The sequence below is a fragment of the Plenodomus lingam genome, assembly GCF_022343315.1.
Source record: "Plenodomus lingam strain CAN1 chromosome Unknown contig_14, whole genome shotgun sequence".
NCBI classification, from domain to species: Eukaryota; Fungi; Ascomycota; class Dothideomycetes; order Pleosporales; family Leptosphaeriaceae; genus Plenodomus; species Plenodomus lingam.
The window spans coordinates 1,512,030-1,528,863 of record NW_027093932.1 but is presented as its reverse complement, the minus strand read 5'-3'; the positions used below and the strand labels follow the sequence as shown (position 1 = coordinate 1,528,863).

At 52.1% G+C, this 16,834-nt stretch overlaps 6 protein-coding genes across 6 annotated transcripts; 4 read left to right on the top strand and 2 right to left on the bottom strand.

The window, feature by feature from the left end:
* Positions 1 to 153: 153 nt before the first annotated feature.
* On the top strand, positions 154 to 1,019 carry IAQ61_002615 (uncharacterized protein; the record flags this gene model as incomplete). The annotated part of the gene is made up of 2 exons (XM_003834473.1): positions 154 to 462; positions 513 to 1,019. The coding sequence occupies 2 exons, from the start codon at positions 154 to 156 to the stop codon at positions 1,017 to 1,019; spliced, it is 816 nt and encodes a 271-aa protein (XP_003834521.1).
* Positions 1,020 to 1,402: 383 nt separating this feature from the next.
* IAQ61_002614 (uncharacterized protein) lies at positions 1,403 to 5,452 on the top strand (the record flags this gene model as incomplete). Its single annotated transcript, XM_066095616.1, has 6 exons — positions 1,403 to 1,691; positions 1,743 to 4,102; positions 4,155 to 4,431; positions 4,481 to 4,668; positions 4,717 to 4,896; positions 4,952 to 5,452. The coding sequence occupies 6 exons, from the start codon at positions 1,403 to 1,405 to the stop codon at positions 5,450 to 5,452; spliced, it is 3,795 nt and encodes a 1,264-aa protein (XP_065954452.1).
* Positions 5,453 to 7,992: 2,540 nt separating this feature from the next.
* On the bottom strand, positions 7,993 to 8,514 carry IAQ61_002613 (uncharacterized protein; the record flags this gene model as incomplete). Its single annotated transcript, XM_003834470.2, has 1 exon — positions 7,993 to 8,514. The coding sequence occupies one exon, from the start codon at positions 8,512 to 8,514 to the stop codon at positions 7,993 to 7,995; it is 522 nt and encodes a 173-aa protein (XP_003834518.2).
* Positions 8,515 to 9,553: 1,039 nt separating this feature from the next.
* On the top strand, positions 9,554 to 13,755 carry IAQ61_002612 (uncharacterized protein; the record flags this gene model as incomplete). The annotated part of the gene is made up of 10 exons (XM_066095615.1): positions 9,554 to 9,591; positions 9,991 to 9,994; positions 10,068 to 10,286; positions 10,386 to 10,464; positions 10,530 to 10,990; positions 11,042 to 11,226; positions 11,281 to 13,148; positions 13,202 to 13,368; positions 13,417 to 13,534; positions 13,589 to 13,755. 10 exons carry the CDS (start codon positions 9,554 to 9,556, stop codon positions 13,753 to 13,755), a joined length of 3,306 nt encoding a protein of 1,101 aa, XP_065954451.1.
* A 141-nt stretch (positions 13,756 to 13,896) lies between these two features.
* Positions 13,897 to 14,109, bottom strand: IAQ61_002611 (uncharacterized protein; the record flags this gene model as incomplete). Its single annotated transcript, XM_066095614.1, has 1 exon — positions 13,897 to 14,109. The coding sequence occupies one exon, from the start codon at positions 14,107 to 14,109 to the stop codon at positions 13,897 to 13,899; it is 213 nt and encodes a 70-aa protein (XP_065954450.1).
* A 541-nt stretch (positions 14,110 to 14,650) lies between these two features.
* On the top strand, positions 14,651 to 16,704 carry IAQ61_002610 (uncharacterized protein; the record flags this gene model as incomplete). Its single annotated transcript, XM_066095613.1, has 4 exons — positions 14,651 to 14,681; positions 14,734 to 14,820; positions 14,880 to 15,895; positions 15,946 to 16,704. The coding sequence occupies 4 exons, from the start codon at positions 14,651 to 14,653 to the stop codon at positions 16,702 to 16,704; spliced, it is 1,893 nt and encodes a 630-aa protein (XP_065954449.1).
* Positions 16,705 to 16,834: the final 130 nt, after the last annotated feature.

The following is a 16,834-nucleotide window of genomic DNA, read 5'->3' as shown; positions in this document are numbered from 1 at the left end:
GGTTAGCACACTGCACAGACCCATGCAGACGCGCCAAATCGCGTCGCGTCTACCCAGTCAGTCCCGCATTGCAGCAATCGTCGTCTTCTGGGCATCGCTCGAATCTGCTGCCTTGGACAAAGTCCCACCGAACTCAACTCGCTCTGCTCAGCGATGTCTATGCCCAGTTCCACCGCAGGCAATGCGCCGCCAATCGATGAGCTTGATGACATTCTAAACGGCATCATAGAGGGTCGAGATGAGGCAGCAGCGGCAAGCACTGTCCAGGTACATACGAATGCGTCAAAACGGAGGCCGACAGACAACACGGGAGAATTGGGAATTGATGAGGAAGTCATCATCACGAAGAAACGAACACCAATACCCAAGCTCAATGACGAAAGACTTCTTTCAGATGCAGGCATTCCCCGCCTGCGGAGGATATCGAAGGAACGGCTGCGATTCAAGGGCAAAGGAAACGAGGTGGGTGCAATTCCATCCATCTGTGTCCTGTGCGACTAACTCACTTGCAGTATGGAGACATTGCGAGAATGTTGAACATGTATCAGTTGTGGCTGGACGATCTGTACCCACGCGCCAAATTCGCCGATGCACTTGCCATGGTTGAGAAAGTTGGGCATACCAGGAGGATGCAGATAATGCGAAAGGATTGGATAGACGAAGGAAAGCCCAGGCGCGCCACAGAACAGGAAGAGCATGACGATGTAGACCAACTTCCTCCAACTGCTGCCCACCCAGAGGAGAGCGCAGACACAGTGCAGGGTGTAGACGACCCTACCGAGAACAACGATGCGTCACATACGGATGCTGAGAGACGAGACCAGACTGCAACATCGAGGCGGACGACACCCCAATCGGGGCACGATCCGGACGAAGACGAATTAGATGCACTGTTGGCAGAAGGCGCACCAGATGCATCGAACGTGCCCACTTCTCTGCCGTCACGGACGAAAATGGCAGATGATGATCCTTTTGCAGACGAGATGGAGGCGATGGCGGACATGGAGGAGATGTGGTAGGTAGGTCGGTAGGTAGCTCAACCCGTGTGCACAGACACAGTCCACAGTCATCTGTCAGACTGCACGAGACACCTGAGGTTACAACAGATATTAGGTGCACGCATAGCATGGCGTTCAGGGTCGTATCAGAGAGCATTTTGAATCATTTCTATTAGGTGCATGCTTGCAGCTGAATTGGATGGCGCTTGCAGCTTGACAGCAACTTTGTTAGGTTGTAGCAAAGGTTACCGGTAGTTGTACATTGGCCTCTGTGCCCCGCGTCGCAGTGGATCCTTCCAGCGAAGCGAGATCCGTGGCTTGGCAGTGACAGGCAACGTCATGCATTTTCCACTTGAGCCTCAAAACAATCACCACCTTGCAAACCGACACCATCCTCACTGGCCATGGAGGTTCTTTCTGCCCAGCTGGAAAGGCTACGGGTGAGCGTCGATGCACTCGAGCCTGATGGAGATTGGATCGACTCGATAGCTGGCGAACAACGGCCGTGCAAACGGCAGCGCAAAACAAAAGAGATGATCCAGAAAGAGCTCGAAGCCGAATTTTTGACACCTTCAAGCTCGTTCAACACTGAGTGGTTGAATCGGTTGCAGCAACGGTGGGATGCACCGACAAACTACCGCAGCTTGTTTCAGATAGCGCCCACCCAGACACGGACCATTATACGGTTCACGCGTGAGGGATTAGAAGGCCGTGTCACCGGTTATAAAGAAGTAACTGTACCAGCCAACTCCGCGACAGCAAAAAATTCCACGTCTCTACTCCGTAAACCGGCCAATCGAGCCGAGTTTGTACGTGGTGCGGCTGGCTTCTTCCCTTTTGCTCCTGGTGGTCTCGATGGCGTGGAAGCAATTGCAGCTATTGAAGATGAGGCGATCTTGCAAGAAGAGAGCGCAGCAGCCAGAAAATCTGGCGGTCTGGACCGCGTCATTAACTTCGCCGGGGAAGGAGGGCTACTGGAAATTCCACCGGGCTTCACTCGTGGCCTGGACCTTCAAAAGAAACCAACTACAGACTCCAAGGCAGCGAAGGAAGTGGAAGATACTCTTGGAGAGGCCTCAATGACCAAGCCACGTGCCGACACTGATGAGGATGAAGAAGGCGGTGAATCTGATGGTGGCGAATCCACCGAGGAAGATGCGAACACGGCAGAGGAAGAAATAGACTCTCTACTACCAGTCGAGTTCCCTGCTCTGGCTCCCCATGGACCACTTGCAATGAGTACTGGACGGAAAGGTGGAAGAGAGTGGGCCCACATGGTGGATATCAACCGCGACATCACCAATTTCCGAGAGCTCGTTCCTGACATGGCACGCGAATATCCATTCGAGCTGGACACGTTCCAGAAGGAAGCAGTGTACCATCTGGAAAACGGGGACTCGGTCTTCGTGGCCGCGCACACTTCTGCTGGCAAGACTGTAGTTGCAGAGTATGCTATTGCCCTTGCTGCTAAGCACATGACCAAAGCCATCTATACCTCTCCCATCAAAGCACTCAGTAATCAGAAGTTCCGTGACTTCCGCCTTACCTTCGATGATGTTGGTATCCTGACTGGAGATGTGCAAATACGTCCAGAGGCAAGCTGTCTAATTATGACTACGGAGATTCTCCGAAGTATGCTCTATAGAGGAGCAGACCTGATCAGGGACGTCGAATTTGTAATCTTCGATGAAGTTCACTATGTGAATGATCTTGAGCGTGGTGTGGTGTGGGAAGAAGTCATCATCATGCTGCCAGAGCACGTTACTCTCATCTTGCTCTCAGCCACTGTACCAAATACTTATGAGTTTGCCTCATGGGTCGGCCGCACAAAGAAGAAGGACATTTACGTCATCTCCACAGCTAAGCGTCCGATCCCTCTGGAGCATTATCTCTGGGCTGGGAAAGATATACATAAAATTGTCACCGCAGACAAGAAATTTCTCGACAGTGGCTGGAAGGATGCAAACGACATACTCTCTGGCAAGGACAAGAAGGTCGCACCACCCAAGGAAGGGGCTCCAACTGGCCGAGGTGGTCGCGGAGGTCCTCCTGCTAGAGGAGGCCAAAATCAACGGGGAAGAGGACAGGCGCCCGGAGGCCGAGGTGGAGCGCCTCGTGGTGGAGGTCCCCCTGCTACCAGAGGGCGGGGCAACATTGCTAGGACCGGGCGTGGTGGCGGCCGTACCACGGCTGCACAGGACCGCAACATATGGGTACACCTCATTTCATTCCTCCGCAACAAAGAATTGTTGCCGGCGTGCATTTTTGTCTTCTCCAAGAAGCGTTGTGAAGAGAATGCCGAGGCACTGTCGAATCTGGATTACTGCACGGCTGCAGAAAAGAGCGCCATTCACATGACAATAGAGAAATCCCTGGCGAGACTAAGTCGCGAAGACAGAGACTTGCCCCAAATTAAGCGACTGAGGGAGTTGCTCAGTCGTGGTATTGCTGTTCATCATGGTGGTATGCTACCTATCGTGAAAGAAGTTGTAGAGATACTGTTTGCAAAGACGCTGGTAAAGGTTCTCTTTGCCACGGAGACTTTCGCTATGGGTCTCAACTTACCCACCAGGACGGTGGTCTTCTCCGGTTTCCGCAAACATGATGGACGCGAATTCAGAGACTTGCTACCTGGAGAGTATACACAAATGGCCGGTCGTGCTGGACGTAGAGGTCTCGATACGGTGGGTACGGTCATCGTTTGTGCACCCGGAGCCGACGAAGCTCCGCCTGCAGGACGACTAAGGCAAATGATGTTGGGCGAACCCACAAAGCTGAGGTCACAGTTCCGACTTACCTACAACATGATGTTGAACCTTCTGCGTGTGGAAGCACTGAAGATTGAGGAAATGATCAAGCGTAGTTTCAGCGAGAACGCTACCCAAGCACTACTTCCGGAGCACGAAAACAAGGTCAAGGTGTCAGAGGCAGACCTGGAGAAGATCAAGCGTGAGCCATGCAAGGTGTGCGACGTGGACCTGGAGGCTTGCCATCAAGCGTGCATGGAGTACAAGCGTCTGACCAACGAAATGCACCTGAGTCTCTTGATCAACCCTGTGGGACGGCGGGTGCTCGGAGCCAACCGACTAATTGTTTATAAAAAGGTTCGAACTGGGACATGCTCGATGTATGCAATGTTTACTAAAGATAAATTAGGACGAGAAGAGAACGGCCGGCATGTTGCTCCGGGAAGGCACAAGTAAAGGAAACGAACCTTCTGTCATGGTCTTGGAGATTGCACAGCACCAAGACCGTAAAGCCGATGACTTGCTACCGTACTTGGGGTCTTTTGCAAAATTCTTCAGGAGATTGCCAAACAAACCAGAAGATCTGATCCTAAAGAGCGAGCTCGTACTTCTCAGTGATATCGAGTGTTTCACGAAATCATTGATTGACGTACCAGCTTCGGTGCAAAATCTAAGCCGGAAGAAGCGTAAGCAATGAGTTTGTATGCTAGGAGTAATTATTAACTTTGCACCCAGATTCCCTCAAACTTGCTCAGGCTCAATTCTTGCCCTTGTGCCAGTCATGGGGATACGAAGACTGGGATGAGTATGACTATAGCCGCATCAAGAGTCTGAAGTTCCGCGAACTGGAGGATCTCCGAAAGAAGGTTGGACAGGATGCAGTCTCCAAGGACTGTCTGAAGTGCCCTGACTTCTTGAAGCATGTACGTATACCCACTCTATTGCTATGTCGGCCACACTAACATTTGTAGTTTGCCATGGAGCACGACCAATGGCTCATCAAAGAGAACATAGTTGCACTTCGCCAACTCATGTCCGATCAAAACCTACAGCTACTGCCCGACTATGAGCAGCGTATCCACGTCCTCAAAGACCTTGGCTTCATCGACGAAAGCTCTCGTGTCGAGCTCAAAGGCAAGGTAGCCTGCGAGGTATGTCACAACGCCTTCTCCCGGTCCCCAATCAAAACCTAATTCCGATACGCAGATTCACTCAGCCGACGAGCTCGTCCTCACCGAGCTCATCCTCGAGAATGTCCTCGCAAGCTACGAGCCTGAAGAAATCGTGGCCCTCCTCTCCGCCTTTGTCTTCCAAGAAAAAACTGAAATCGAACCGACCCTGACCGCCAGCCTCTCACGCGGCGTCGCCAAAATCATCGAGATATCAGAAAAGGTCAACCAGATCCAGACGCTGCACCAAGTCATTCTGTCGGCCGACGACTCCAACGACTTTGTCAGTAAGCCGCGCTTCGGCATGGTCGAAGTTGTGTATGAGTGGGCGCGCGGCATGTCGTTTAACCGCATCACGGACCTGACGGATGTCATGGAGGGCACGATTGTGCGGGTGATTACCCGCCTGGATGAGACGTGTAGGGAGGTGAAGAATGCGGCGCGAATTATTGGCGACCCGACGTTGTTTCAGAAGATGGGGACGTGTCAGGAGTTGATCAAGAGGGATATTTGTAATTGTGCGAGTTTGTATTTGTAGTGGGTCGTGGTTGTGGAGGGTGAGGAGGGGTTTTGAGATGGAAGAAGAATGAAGGGGAGATTTTACACATTTTGTTTTCCCCTCTCTCATCTAATTGTGAATCATGCTTTCGTCCGGCCACCGATCACACCATAGCCACACCTTCATTCAGTTTCACCATTCTCCTCCCATCGTTCCCCACCCATCGTGTCCCACTGTTCCCCACCCCCCGCTTTTGCTTCTTTTATTGGGGTCCCGACATGGCGGCGGTTCATGCGGCGAGGCAGGTACTGTATATGGGGAATGTGAAGTGGGACATTACATACTACCAACATACTATACATGACTATATATATTCATGCAACAGTACTATACAATTTTACACCACACCATCCCGTATCCACCCCACTTCCCAAGTCCCACCCGCCCAGATCCAAGTCCAGATCCAGCATGCATTCCTATCCACACTTCCTTTTCAAGCGGAGCCACTTTTTCAGACATGAGGGGTGGGGAAGGCATGGCACATGGGAATCCTTTTTGGGGGAATTGTGGGTAGGTGTCGTGGATGCGGGGTATGTTGCTGTGTATGCTAGGGCTTGGAGGTGGTGGGATTGTGTTAGAGAGCTAGACCCAGACCCAGAGAAATCTGGAATCTGGAACCTGGAACCTGGAAACTGAGCTGAACCTGTAATACTCCTACAAATTGAATTAGATTTAGATCTGAAAGTAACGGTACGTTTCGTTTAAAGAAAACATCAGCTAGCGTTTATGTATCCTACAACCTTTCCCGTATCCCTACTGCTACTATATACAACATTTCCCGCACAATCCAGATGCGGAAAACTCTTCAGATGCGATGTTTTTTTGCGGGGGAAATACAGTAGGATTTGCTTTCCCTTGATTTTTTTCCGTGCTAGAAGCTTCGAATATAGATGTGCCAGTACATGCGACACTACACAGACAGGCAGGCCACGCAGGCGCAGAGGAGGATGATAACAATAAATGCTGTGAACAGGGTGAACAGGGTGAATGGAGTAAATAACAACACGGGGGAAATGTTTAAGTTTAGATATTGAATTCCATTTATTCCATCTATCCCTTATCTATTGAATCCCCTCAATCATCTCCTACAATACAACTCCTACAAGTAAATAACGCAAACGCAGATTCTGGTTTGGATAGTGGATATTCGTTCATGAACTGTATTTCTACTATATCTACTGTAAGTCTGCTGTAAGTCTACTACACCTGCTATACATCTACTATAGCCACTAAAGCACACTACGAATCTGGTAGAGCCCTACGAGTGGACACTGGACCGCCAGGAATGCCGATACAACTTGCTAGATTGAATTTTCATCTATTTCATCTATCGCCCATAAATTTCCATTTACCTAGTTCATGCACACATGGAGGCGGGCACTGAAAGGTTTGGGTATATAAAGGTATGTGGAGATGTACCGTTTTGTTGTTGTATCTTCTTCCTTTCTTCCTGCTCTGACGTTGACTTTGACGTAGACATTGGATATGGTCAAAGTACAATATTACTCAGCCGACCGTTGCGATCTACACCACACGACTCCTTCCTCGCTCTCGCTCTCCTTCCTCCTCCCCTCGCCCCCCTCCCTGGCCCAGAAGCCACGGCACCCCAACCCACCATCACCGCCTCTCCATCATCGATCCACCCATGCGCGTGAAAACTCTTCAACCTGGATGCGTCCGACCTCCAACCTAGCCGAGGCACCCAGCGCTCTCACCATGCATCGCCTATGCAAGGCAAGAGCCTGTCACTTCCACCACGGTGCAAAACCCACGGTCGCAAAAGCCCACGCTGTAAATTACGGTGCAACCAACGGTATAACCACCGAGACCAGCACTCCCACAAACGACCGCGTGGTGATGCATGTCGGTTTGCGTCGGTGTTTGGAAAGAGAGAGGGCAAAGGTAAGGATAAGGGGTAAGAGTAAGCGGGATAGCCAACCCTTGACCCTAGCATTTTGGGTTGAAAACACCATGCATGGTAGACGAGAGCGGGCACTGGGAAAGTCGTGCGTGGCCAAGGTGAGGCACGTGGTCCGTGTGTGTGGTTGAGGGGAGAGAGGGACCATGGTGGTGGAGCGTGGTTGTCGTTGTGGTGGGATAGCGGGTCCTGGTACCCGTGCACCGAATCTGGGTGTTTCAAACCGATCTAGGGGTTATTTTTAACTTGGTCCCGGCAAATGTGAGACACGTACGGGAGGGACCCCGAGGAGAGGGGAAAGGGTAGGGGGGGAGAGGGGAGAGGGGGGAGGCCGTGGTTCGGGCTGATGCGGTGGGTTCGTTGGGAGACAGTGCGCAACCACTTACGCGATGCAGAGATATCCTGGGTAGGCACAAAACAAGTGCATGAACTATTTTGACCGAGACTACGGGACGAGGAGCATGGGTGTGCATGGGATGGGGTTTGCGTGAATAACAATCGAACGAAAAACATCTTGCCGATCGAGGCGACGGAGAGAGGTTCACGGACGAGGTAAGTATTTGCGAACACGATGTGTATACCTGGAATGCGTGTAGCCATCTCATGCGCCAAGTGTTTGTGCTTGGGAGAAAAATCCCGTGGCCTGAGAAGTGTTGGGCAAAGGGCCGACTTTGGGTGGTACCTTCATCTTGATGGTGCCGTTTGCTTTTTTGCGAGAGTCATTTTGGGGGTTCTGGATGTACTGTATGTACATACACAGTAACTTATAGCGGCCGACCCACCACGGTAGGTGGACTATTTTCTTGCCGGATTGAGTACTACTGTAGGAGGCTTGTTTCTTGATCCTTGAGTATCGACATCGTACCATCCTTTGCTGATCAGCGGGGCGATGCAAGTGCCCCTGACGCTGAGGGTGGCGAAGCGATTGTTTGTAGAGTATAGTCGGTATAATCTTTGCAAAGCTACCAAAAGTGTGGGTTGGAATGAAACGAGCTGCAAGGTGAGTGATATGCAGCGTTCCCGCAGGAAGGAATTGTGATGGATCACCGTTGGCGGGGAATGTTGCAAAACTTAGCTTGCCCAGCCCTACCATTACCGCAACAGTTTCCTCGCTTTGTGTCATGTCTTGTCCTTTTGCATATTCTTTCTTCACACTTCTATTGTAGGAAGGTTGTCGTGTGCACAATGACGTACAACTGTCAAAAGGCGCCCATTGCCAATTGACTCCTTCTGAGGCTTTAGAGTTCGTTTGACATGATGAAAGCACTTGGCTGTACCTGTTCAGGGTTCAGGGCGCGCCATCCTCTACGCTCAATAGCACTTGTGGCGTCCATCTACCGCACGGTAAACTCTTTGTCATTCCGTCGTCAGTCCGATGTCACACACTACTCGACTAACTGTGACTGCAATTGCAGAGCACATGCGGAGATAATCTGGGTCTACACGAAACTTTTACCTGTCTTCCCATTGCCATTCTTAGCATGGCGAAGGTGCAACGGTCGACTACGATTCAGGTTTTCGATGCGAGGTCGACTATTGATGCACACCAGCATGCCGGATGCGCGGTGACGGTGGCGCAAGAGTCGGGGTTTTATAGGCTGGTGTGGTAGCACAAGGTGTTGCGTTGATGCCGGTAGCCATGCGACTTGCCGAAGGACGTATGGATACCGATGCGATACTGGAAGCATGCTTCTTGAATGCTTGAGCACGAAGAGAAGGTTTGCTCTGCCGTATGCTATGCTTGAGATGCCCTGGCAGCAAACAAGACAAGACTCGACACGGGGAAGCAAGGTCTACAGGTCATTGATGGGGAGGGCAGATGGCCCAAAGCGGTACAGAGGGATGCACTGCCATGTCCTCATCGTGCGTAAGCGAACCGATGCTCCTGTAAGGCGAGGTACTGGCTGGAAGAGATGAGGCTAGGGCGGGTGGAGTGGAGTGAAGGGCATGAGGCTGCAGGTACGTCGACGAGGGGGGTAGACTCTGGCGTGTGGGGACGAGAAGAATAGAGTGAAGGGTGATAATCATGGCCTGCGAGCAAGCAGTAGTGGCGTTGTGTCCGAGGGTGGTTGTTGCTGTTGATGTTGTTATGATGGTGGTGGTGGTAGTGATGGTAGTGGTAGTGGTGGTGGTGGTGGTGGTGGTTGTGTGGGAGTGCAACAATGTGCTGGGTGAACTGGTTCTGGCATACAAATGGGAGGTGTGTGCATTGGCCACGTGCTAAGTGACTAGAGCTGCTTCTGGTCCACACAAAATTGATGACAACTGCCCCTCCCTCAATTCCGCCCGCACTTTACGCTGCCCCCCCAAGTCGCAAGGGCGCCAAAAAAAAAAGAAGAAAGAAACACAGAAACTCAGAAACTCAGAAAAAGAAGAAATTGGACTTTGTGCATACACTACCTGTGGCCTCTGACGATTGTGGACCCAGTCTCTTCCGCCTTCCGCTAATACTGCTCTCGCCCGCTCTCTCTCTCTCTCTCTCTCTCTCTCTATCCGTCTCTCTTGGCCGTCTGCTCTGTCTGTCTCTCTCTGCATTGTGGGCTGTGGGCGCAACAGTCTCCCATAGACCTTCTTTCTGAGAGAGTAATCACCCCCCAAGCCAGGTAATTACCTTCTTTTTGACTGTTTGTTGGACCCTTCATTCGACTGACCGCCTGTCATCCACCCCTCGTGCAGCGCCTGCCCCAGCGCTCCAAGCAGACATCACTCACCAACCGACATCGCACCGGCCTTGAGCCTGTTTGCATCGTTTTCACCTCGACCCTCGATCCTCGACCGTCTACCGTCGACCGTCTACCGCCAAACATGGACGTTGCGGGCCTGCGGGATCGTGTCCAGGCCACGCTCGACGCGAATGCCGCCATCCGCCAACAGGCCGAACTTGACCTGAAGCATGTGCGTCTTCCTGCAGAATACATGCGCACACCACGTGCCGCCCTCTCCCTCCTTCCCCCTCCCTCCCCACTCCTACAAACTCACTGACGTATGGAATAGGCTGAGGAGAAGCCAGGCTTCACAGATGCCCTGCTCACCCTACTAGAGCAGGAACAGGACAGCGCAGTCCGCCTGTCGAGTAAGTCGATGCGCCGTCCTGAACATGGCCGCCTGCGAAAAAAAAGTACTGACACCTGTTTGAAGCGGTCGTCTACCTGAAGAACCGTGTCTCCAAGGGCTGGTCGCCGGCTGAAGAGTACAGCCAGGCTAAGCCCATCCCAGAGGAGGAGAAGACGTCCTTTCGCAACCGCCTCGTGCCCATCCTCGTCGCCTCGCCGCCACAGGTGCGCATACAACTCATCCCTACCCTGCAGAAGATCCTTGCATACGACTTCCCCACCAAGTGGCCCAACTTCCTCGACATCACCGTACAACTTCTGAATGCTGGCGATATCGCCTCCGTCTTCTCGGGTGTCCAGTGTCTACTGGCGATATGCAAAATCTACAGGTTCAAGTCGGGCGAGAACCGCGCAGATTTCGACAAGATCGTCGCCCTGTCTTTCCCCCAGCTGCTCAACATTGGCAATTCTCTGGCAGGCGAAACGAGCCTCGAAGCCGGCGAAATATTGAGGACCGTGTTGAAGGTGTACAAGCACGCAATCTACGTAAGAATGTCGAATACACGGCCACGTGCTTTGGAGCTAATGTGTCTTTAGTTTGACCTCCCCGCGTCTCTGCGCGAGCAGCAGGTCATGGTCGGCTGGTTGACCCTTTTCCTCACCGTTGTCGGCAAGGACCCCCCACCGACCTCCCTCCCCGATGATCTAGACGAGCGGGAGACGAACCATTGGTGGAAGGCGAAGAAGTGGTCATATGCCAATCTCAACAGATTATACGTTAGGTGCGTCGTGCTCCTGCATGGCCACAACTCGGGACCGCAACTAACCCTGAACAGATATGGCAACCCGTCAGCACTGGGCAAGAACAACGAAATCGACTATACCGAAGTTGCAAAGAACTTCATCGCCAATTTCGCGCCAGAGATCCTCAAGGTCTACCTACAACAAGTAGAGAAATGGGTCGGAAAGCAGGTCTGGCTATCAAAGGCCAGCTTGTACTACACACTCAATTTCCTTGACGAGTGCATCAAGCCAAAGTCCATGTGGACCCTGCTCAAGCCTCACACAGACAACCTCATTGCACATCTCGTCTTTCCTGTGCTGTGTCAGTCGGATGGGGATATTGAACTTTTCGAGGAGGAGCCGCAAGAGTACCTGCACCGAAAGTTGAACTTCTACGAAGATGTGACATCGCCTGACGTCGCCGCTACCAATTTCTTGGTCACGCTGACCAAGAGTCGCCGAAAGCAAACGTTCACCGTACTGAACTTCGTCAACGAAGTGGTCAACCGATACGAGGCTGCGCCGGATAACGAGAAGAACCCCCGCGAGAAGGAGGGCGCGCTACGCATGCTGGGAACACTATCGGGCGTGATTCTCGGAAAGAAGAGCCCAATCGCAGATCAGGTCGAGTACTTCTTCGTTCGCCACATCTTCCCAGAGTTCCGCAGCCCTCACGGATTCCTCCGTGCTCGTGCTTGTGATACGCTCGAAAAGTTCGAACAACTCGACTTCAAGGACCCAGCCAACCTCATGATCATCTACCGCAATATTCTTGAATCAATGGCCGATCCTGCCCTCCCTGTCCGTGTAGCTGCCGCCCTATCGCTTCAGCCATTGATTCGCCATGACATGATCAGGACGAACATGAAGGAGAATATTCCTCAAGTCATGCAGCAGCTGTTAAAACTGGCCAACGAGGTTGATGTGGATGCTCTCTCCAACGTCATGGAAGACTTTGTCGAGGTATTCGCACCAGAATTAACGCCATTCGCAGTCGCCCTTAGCGAGCAATTGCGCGACACATACCTGCGCATCGTGCGCGAACTTGTGGCGAGAAATCAAGAAAAGGGTGAGGAGAGCGAGTATGGTGACTACCTGGATGAAAAGAGTATTACCGCGCTCGGTGTCCTGCAAACCATTGGAACCCTCATCTTAACACTCGAAAGCACACCCGATGTTCTGTTACATCTCGAGACGATTCTCATGCCTGTCATCACTATTACGCTCGAGAACAAGCTCTACGACCTTTATAACGAAGTCTTCGAGATTATCGACAGTTGCACGTTTGCGGCTAAGAGTATTTCAGGAACCATGTGGCAGGCATTCGAGCTGATCCACAGGACTTTCAAGGCTGGTGCAGAGCTCTACCTTGAAGATATGCTGCCCGCTCTCGAAAACTTTGTCAATTACGGCACCGCCACTTTGATCCAAAATCGCCTGTACCTTGATGCGATTGTGGACATGGTACGCACCATCTTCAAGGACGACAAGGTTGGTGGTGTAGACCGCATCTGCGGTTGCAAGCTTTCCGAGATCATCATGCTCAACATGCGTGGCCATGTCGACGACTTTGTACCGGAGTTTATTGCCTTGGCGATGCAGGTCCTGACCAATGATGAGCTCAAAGTCAAGTCTCTTCGAATCCATTTAATGGAAGTAGTCATCAACGCCATCTACTACAACCCCGCTTTAGCACTCCATGTTCTTGAGGGCAATGGCTGGACAAACAAATTTTTCAGCTTCTGGTTCTCAAGTATCGACAACTTCACTAGAGTCCATGACAAGAAGCTCTGCATCTCAGCCATTTGCGCTCTTCTCTCTTTGGCACCACAAGACGTACCCGTCAGTGTGCAGCAAGGGTGGCCGCGTCTGCTTCAGGGTGTTGTTCGTTTGTTCCAAACCCTTCCTGCAGCTTTGAAGAGTAAGTCACTATGCCATATCATGCTTTTTTAAGGAAATTAATTAGAGTTGCAGATCGGGAGGAAGCCAAGAAGGAGGACAATTTCGACTTTGCTGGCGAATACGACGATGAGGAAGAGGATGAGGAATGGGAACAAGAAGCCGATTGGAACAACGAGGCAGATGAGCAAGAAGACATCAAGGATGAGAGTGCCGCTTATCTCGAGTTCTTGAACGAAGAGGTGAGTCCCGAGGAACTGGCCAGACTCGCAGCTGCTGACGAGTTGAAGGCCCAGAAGTTCTCCTCTGTTGATGACGATGATGATGATGAGCTGGAGGAGGAGAGTCTTCTTGAGACGCCCCTCGATAAGGTCGAGCCCTATGGCATGTTTAAGCATGCACTGCTCCGTAAGTTTTCATATATGCAGCGAATCTGTATCCTCGAGAACTAATAGCAAGAAGGTCTTCAACAAGAACAACCTGCACTATATGAGAACCTGACCAAGAACCTGACTCCAGAAGAGCAACAAGTCGTCCAAGGCGCTGTGCACCAGGCTGAGATGATTGCGCAAGCACAAATCGGTGCTGAAGCTGCGCTCGCAAACGGGCTTCCGATACCACAACAGTAGCATTGTCGTGGATACAGAATGACGATTACAATATAGATAGCTTCCTTTCTTTTGACGAAAACTTTGCATTAGCGAGCATCCTGGCGTTTTGATTTTTCACGTACGAAGACGGTGCGTGGAGAGGGGGTTCCGTTGGTACTGCTAGTGGGAGGTGGGATCTGGGCTGGTACGGCGTTGGTGGGGTCTTGTTGTCGACACGAATTGCCCAGGTTTGATGCGCGAAAGGAGGACGATATCCACGGCCAGACATGGTAAGTCGTGGGCGACCACATGCTGGGTGGTGGCCACGACTGGCGGCACACCCAGGGTCTCGGTAGATAGCATTTTCTTCTTGTAGGGGAGAGGTAGAACCATTATGGGCCTACCTACTATCGAAATTACTACGCGTCGTTTTCAAGTTCAAAGTCGAGCCGCCGTGAAGGACGCCGTGAAGAACGGGGTGACATTGGCATCTGCCTCGATATCTTGTCTTCAAGTGAATCAATGCGACGAGCGTCTTGAACTTTATTGCCCTAGATGCCCCCCCCACCCCCCCACGCAGGCTTCAGTGAAGTGGATTTCTAAAAATGTCATACCTAAGATCTTGTGTCACAGTTACTTATCGATAGGCGGCGTTCATGGCGAGAAGGTCGCGGGAACCGATGACGCGAGTGCCCGCGCGAGGCTTGCAGGCTATCTATGCCACGCGCAACGTGGACAAAAAGGTATCTCCGAACCCTGCCCTTGGCTGTCACCTATTCTCGTCGCAGTTCAAATCCGCATTCTTCCTTAACCTACGCGACCCTATCCACTAGACCTACTTGAACACATCTGTTCTGAATTGCGAGTCCTCCAAGGTTGATTCCACCGGCGGCGCTCCCGCTGATTACCGTACACTTCGCCGCCGACAATCCCAATGTCGCGCCCTACCGTCTCAAAGGCAAAGAGTGCGCAACGCTTTACGACAGCCAATGTATAGGCTCTAGCTGACTTGCACAGCTTCCTATCCTATCTTTGCCGCCAACTTTGCCACCTCGCGCCCTGCCGTTCTCGTAGTCGGCGGCGGCGGCGGTGGAGGGCGACATGGTGAGTACTTGCCAATCGCATCTCGGGAGCATAGACTGACGTTTGACTTCAATCGGTAGGAGTCAAAAACCAAATTACCGCATTCGACTTCAGCTCACGAGCTCCAACCGTTGAATCCTTTGCCGAGATCGAAGCGTCGACTGATGATTCGGTCACATGTCTGGCCAATCTAGCGACACGGGACGGGCTGGTACTATACGCTGGCATCAACAGCAGTGAGGAGGATAGACTACGAGGCGCAAACGAACACTTCAGGGCCTTTGAATTGTCTTTCCCAAAGAGCACATCTTCAAGCGGCAAGGGCGAGAAGTCGGAAGCCACACTAGGCTTCCTGAGCAAAGCTTCGCTCTTTGCACCGCCCAAGACAGCGAATGGCAAGAAGGAGGGATACCAGCGCATAGTGAAACTATCACCCGCGCAGAGAAGCGCTTCCGGATCACCCAGCAGGCGGATTGGCGCAATCGCATCGAGTCTTGCAGGCGACGAGAATGAGGTCGTCATTTTCAGCGCGACATCGAACAAGCCACAAAAGGAGGATATCATCGGACGTATCATGCTGCACAAGGGCCAAGAGGCGAACGACATTGATATCTTTACACGAGAAGAAGGCAAGTTTCGGGTTACGTATGTGGTCGACCAGGAAGTCTTCGTTCAGGATGTCAACTATGACTTCAATGCGAGGAAAGCCAAGGGCAAAAATCTGCACAGGAAGGTGTACGCAATCCCGTCTCTCGGCTCAGGTCCAAGGTCGAAATTGCGATGCGTACGATGGCTGTCGCCTACGCATCTTCTCCTTCTCACCAACAAGCCAAACAGAACGGGGGTTGAGCTGTTGGTGCTGCATCTGTACGAGGAGGGGCCTGGAAGCATCATCGCGAGGAAAAGCTTACCAAGACATATCAAGGCAGCAACCGATCTCGACGTTGCTTTGCTCGACAAGGATGCAGATGGTGCCTATCAGATTGCGATCGCCATAGCTGCGATAGACATCTCCGTGAATGTGTACACAATGGACTATCATGGGCCGGCGAAAGACTCATTGAGCTCGCTTCATGCCTTCAACAGCTATGAAAATGTAAGTTGAGACGGTATTGCCCCTGGTCGAAGGATATTGACGGCTGGCAGGTACATGACGTACAAATCACAAAGGCTGTCTTCTCTCCCTACCATCCACAGGATCCCTCGGCAAAAAAGGTCCCACAATACCTACGGCTGGCCACCACTTCACTCGGCAACACCATTTCCGTAGAGACCTTCCCGCTGATATCTCACGGCTCCCGCCATGTTCTCCAGACGGCGCGATCGAGGAACCTGTTTGCAGCTGCAACCTACCTAGTGATAGCCATGGTCGTGGCTGTCATTGCCCTCCTTATACAATCACTCATCGATCCAGAGGGAAACCTGACTAAGAGCATACTTCCCGCAAGCCTTCAAAACGCCGCCGCCCAACACAAGACATTTGGTGAAACGCTCCGCGATAAGCGGCATGAAGCCATCCTCAACAAGGCCAACGCACCCGTCGTAAAGACGACGCAACGTATCGCCGACCTCCTCCACGTCCATCTTCCCCACGTCCTTTCGAACCCAGAGGCAGAAGCTCCGGTACCGTCGACAGCAAGCAAAGCACTTGTCATCCGCCACAACGCCGAATCGGATGGTACGTTGAGCGCAGAAGTGCACGACGACCATGAGACCGTGCTGGAGAAGCATGGGGAGGCCAAGAAGTGGGATGACCTTAGCAAGGAGGAACAGGCGCTTTGGATCAAGAAGCTCAGTGATGCGGGCATGTGGACCATGGGCGAGGGCACCACGATTCTCAAGAGCATTTTCTTTGGGCAGATTGGCGGCCTTGTGGGCCAGGTTGCGCAGGGTGTTATTGGGTAAAGGCTGGGCTGGCTGTAGTAGGGCGACTGGGATTATTGTGATGCCTGACCGCACATGGGCCTCTATGGCTGAAAGTGAGTGAGTGTGTGTGTGTGTGTGTGTGTGTGTGTGTGTGTGTGTGGTGTGGTAC